Raw genomic sequence first — 4,731 nt, forward strand, 5'->3', positions numbered from 1 at the left:
AGCTAGAGGACTATGTCCCCTTATGGGAGTCACACCAAAGCTCTGCACCATAATGAAGTCACCTTATTCAAAATCACAAATACCAAGAACAATGAGATTATTAAACATAAGAAAACTGATGACCAGGCAAAATGAAAATGAGACACAATTTATCTCATCTTAGCTGAGAGAGGGAAAGGCTGAAGTATGTAAGACATATACTGGAGAAGAATTTGCTCTTTTTTATTTAGTCACAACACATCAGTACAACAGAGGTCAAACCCAGTTCAGTGGAGGTCGTTTAAACTACACCTGCTAAAGGAATAAACCTGTAAAATGATGCTTTAATAGCCCAAATCAAATTAAACCAAATAGAAGGCAGCAAAGCCCTTTTAAGTATCTCAATAACCACATTTCCATGCACCAAAAAGGAAAACACAACATAAAAATTTCCAGTGAAAAGAAAATATGGCAGCTCCAGGAAGAATTAGGTTATGCATTTAACAGGTTCCACTGGACTATTCCATTGACCACTTGCACACCATGATCACTTATCCATGTTGACATCTGTGAACTTGAGATCTGGGAACTTAAAAATTCATTGCATTGCTTGGGGCTGGTAAATGCAGACATATTCTATGCAATCATCTTCTGTTTCTTCCCTGCCAACTCCAAACGGGGACCTCTCCTAACCAAGCCAGACCTGTGAGTCCTGGTAGACAACAGCAATTGGTCATTCAGATTCAGGGGCCCTGATGGATTGTACATTCACCCTACTGCTGTAGGAAGCAGAGAATTAGCTAGTCTTCTTTCTTGGATAAAGCTGATCATCTGATTTGTCAACGCTTTATTCGGAAATATAAAATTCAATATAGCCCCCCCAAAAAAGAATATCGTTTATACAACACCTTAATTGTCAAAATATTAACAAATAGCAACATGTTAACATTGAGAATAGTGGTTTGTAAAATTAATTCTAAAAAGAGACTGTATACAAGGAGAAAAACAGACCAAAAATACTAAATGTTAAAATTCCCAAAACTTTGAGGCAAAATGGAATCATTCTTAGACAGATAGGTTTACAAAGTAAATTAGGCACAGTCCAAACCTATCACCAATTTGTTGGTTTATAGTCACTATTTCAGTTTAGTGTCTGGAACAAAATTTAACAACTAGTTTTTAAAAACTGCTAATACATGACATGATAAAAAAAAACATTAAAAAAGAAAAAGTGAACCAACAAACCTTTCGTCTTTCAACAAAATTTATCTGCAAGTGTACCTTCTTCCTTTTTATTTTACTGATGACTTTAAGGTGATGTTGGCAACAGCCCAGCTCAGCTGGGATTTTAAGCTTTCCCTTCCCTCATTCTACAGCATCAGTTCTTTAAAAAGCTCCAATCTCCGTCCCCCAAGGTCTATAGGGTTTGCCAAGGTTTGCTGCCTGCGTGGGTGCCGAAGGGCTCAGTGCATTGGGAGAGAGTAAGTGGAAGGAGCCGAAAGAGAAGGGGAAGGCCGACAGGGAGGCCACCGAGGAGAGCAGAGGCGGCGAGAGTTTGGAGGCGGAGGTGACCACGGGCAGCACCGGTCCAAGGCTGCCGCTAGGGGGCGCCCGCAAAGCCGACGCCTCCGGATGTGCCGTGGCCAACCTGCCCTGGTGGTGGGGTTCCGTGGGCGAGGCCGTGGTGCCAGTGTTCCCGTGGCCATTCTGGGGCAGCAACAGGGGGTGCGCGACGTGCGGGTGATGTCCGAAAGCACTCCCCCAGGGAATGTGTCCAAGGCCTGCGTGAGCGCCGCTTGCCGCTTCCCGCTGGGAGGCATAGTTGTTCAGATGTGAGACCAGTCGAACTCGAAGCGGGTCCGTGGCATCTAGTCCTTCAATGATGCTCAGGTAACGGGCGACTTCTGCCAGGCATTCCCGAAACCCCAAACTCCGATAGTCCATAGCAAGGGCGTGCGCGTCAAAATAGCCTGGGGAAACGAACAAAAGAAAAACCTCAGAGCTTCGCTCATTTCCCGCATTTCTTCAATCCCAAAGGCAGCCCTTCCTGGCAAATATCTACATCCTTTTTTTAAAAAAACGGCATTCACGGGCTCTTCTGAAAGTCCAAATATTTGGGAGTCGACCAAAATCTTTGCATTAATCAACATGAGAAGTATGTCTTTGCTAATGCAAGTTCAAAGCCCAGTTAGAGACTGCCAAGCAGAAATTGGAATTATACCCTACCGGCAGATGAAACTATGTTCATTCCTTTCATGTTTTCCCTCAACAACAACAAAAAATACATCAAGGACAGAAAAACCACAGAGTAGTGAAATTCATTAGACACACAGATGTAAGTTATCATCATGGAGCTTTTAGGCACTTGGTCCAGAGTAAAGCATTTTTCCGGCTGGAGACAGACACACAGACCTCCTCTGTCTCCCACCTTCCTTTGGGTTTTCGCTACTTAACCACAACAGGTTTCTTTCCTCAACAGTCATGTGGCAGCTTATTCTTTAAGAATCTTGTATATGAAATTAAGACCATATACTTAAAAAAATATTTTTTCTCAAAAAGGTTAAGAAACAAATGTGGTTTGAGCTACCTGATCAGAGCTGTCACAGCTTTAGGGCACCTCACCCATAATAGGTATTTTCCAAAAGAAGGTGCATACGCTTAATTTGCAGAGGTCTGGGGTGATGAATTCACTGGAGAAAAACCTATGCGCACGTGAAAATGCACAGACAGGCAACCCCACACACCACACACCGTTCTCTCCCCACCCCCAAAGCACACAGTAAAAATAAGACAGCGACTGCACCAATCCTGGCCATCGGTGGCTGTTCACTCTTACCCCACCGGACTAGAGATGTACCTTTCCCTCCTGCAGTGTGCAGCATTTTCAGGTGATCCACCGTCATCTGCAGGATCTCGGCTTTTTCTAGCTTGGCAGATCCCTAGAGAAGAGAACAGCAACAAAAACAAAAACTGATTTGGCACCAAGTGCCTTTGGGGAACAACTTAAAATATATATGCACATATATGCTCTGTAAATCATAAAAGTACAGACAACAGCAAAATAAATTATCTTCCAAAATATGTTGGACTCTGGATGAATTCATTTCCTCCGCACAAACAACGCAGTTATTTTCCAAGGCACGGGTAAGGTTCAGATTAATGAGGGGAAGAATTCTGAAGGCGTGGATAGCTACACGGAGAGCTCTATCTACTTTCTCCATTACCTGCTTCTCAAAAGCACTGGGTACCAGCCTCCTCAGCTCAGACAAACTGTTATTGATCCGATCTCGTCGGCGCTTCTCAATGATCTGTAGAAAGCAGGCAAAACAAAGGGGGACATTTCCATTCCGACTGTAAATTCCAAAGTGAAGAAAGGTGGTTCTTCCCGTTAATTAATAAAACAAAACAACCCCCGCCCCCCCCAAAAAAAAGGGTGCACTGTAAAGAGACTCACGCCTCTCCGTCTTTTCCTGGCCAAGATCTGTGAAGATGTAGTTGGGGACATGGAACCTAGAGCCGAACTCAAGTTCCTAAATGGGAGGTGGGGGGGACAGGAATCGCCGTTAAGCGAGAGGAGGTGATCTGAGGGGTCGCCCCCACGCCCTCCCCGTACTCAGATTTTTTTTTGGCAACTTGATCTTGAAGAGCCTCCGGGGTCTTCACCCGGGGCGGAGGCCTGCCGGAGATGCGCAGAGGTCAGTGCAGGGCGCCGGCGTGCCCCGGGCCCTTGGGCGCTGTCACCGAGGCCAGCCGGCGCTCGCCTCCTGTTCCCGCTCCGCCGCCGCCAACTCACCCATTCTCATCCGCACTCTCCTTTTCCACCTCGATGGTCTCGTCCAGCTCGCTATCGGAGGAGCTGTACTCGGGGTGGGCTCGCTTCATGCTGGCTACGCGGGGGATCCGGGGGAGGGTCGGCGAGGCGGGCAGGGAGGAGTTAACTGCAGCGGCGCCTCTCCGCGCTCGGCTGCTCGCGCTCCGCACACACTGGTCCGGCTCACTCTCTGCCTCCGGTTAAAACTCAACCATCCCTTTCCCACGCTGCGCCCCTTCCCAGGGCCCTGGGGAGGGCGGAGGAGTAGAGGGGGCGGGCAAGGGGGCGGAGGGGCGGGGCGTCGGCTCCCGGGCAACAGCCTTCCCTTGGCCAATCCGGCTTCCCGCTCCACTGATTGGCAGCAGCTCAGGGGCGGAGCGGGGGCGAGGCCAAGGGCGAGGGCGAACCCCGCGCCCGCCCTCGGCGCCCGCCCCTGCCCGGCGGCGGTGTGTCGGCTCCGCAGGGGCTCTGTCGGGCCTCTGCTGGGGGGGAAGGCGGAGGCGCGGGCGGCGGTGGGCCGGCGGCAAGCAGGCTGCGGAGGCCGGGCCGGGACACAAGCCGGTCGGCGGCCGCGGCCCCGCCCCGCCCCGCGCGCCCCGATTGGGCTGGCCGCACGCCAGGGCCGCGCCTGCAGCGCTGCCGGTGAGCCGCACGCGCCGCGGGCCGTGGGAAAGTGCCGGCGCCGCGGCCGCCAGCCAATCCGGGCGGCCGGCGGCGGCGGCGGCGACGGCGGCCGCGCTGGCGGCGGCGGAGGTGGTGGTGGTGGCGCTGGGCGTCCGCATGAATGGAGAAGAATGCGCAGGCGGGGGAACGGGGCCGTGAGGGCGCGCCGGCGGGGCTGGACGGCCGTGGGCCCGGCCCCCCGTGTGAACCTGTAATCGGAGCCTGGGCGCCGGGCGGCCCCGGAAGCCGCCGCCCTGCGCCGAGGTAAATCTCCGCTG

General features: G+C 51.5%; 1 protein-coding gene across 2 annotated transcripts; it reads right to left on the bottom strand.

Moving 5' to 3' along the window:
• Positions 1–201: 201 nt before the first annotated feature.
• Positions 202–4,407, bottom strand: HEY1 (hes related family bHLH transcription factor with YRPW motif 1). 2 transcript variants are annotated; one of them, XM_081259026.1, is made up of 5 exons: positions 3,773–4,407; positions 3,434–3,509; positions 3,204–3,287; positions 2,816–2,918; positions 202–1,949 (listed from the first exon to the last, which is right to left on the bottom strand). In XM_081259026.1, the coding sequence occupies exons 1-5, from the start codon at positions 3,859–3,861 to the stop codon at positions 1,366–1,368; spliced, it is 936 nt and encodes a 311-aa protein (XP_081115152.1). In that variant the 5' UTR covers positions 3,862–4,407; the 3' UTR covers positions 202–1,365. The 2 variants fall into 2 exon arrangements, with proteins under 2 accessions (XP_081115152.1, XP_081115153.1); XM_081259027.1 differs by having other exon boundaries at positions 2,837–2,918; positions 3,773–4,404.
• Positions 4,408–4,731: the final 324 nt, after the last annotated feature.

Source organism: Mesoplodon bidens (assembly GCF_964165515.1).
Source record: "Mesoplodon bidens genome assembly, chromosome: 16".
NCBI lineage: Eukaryota > Metazoa > Chordata > Mammalia > Artiodactyla > Ziphiidae > Mesoplodon > Mesoplodon bidens.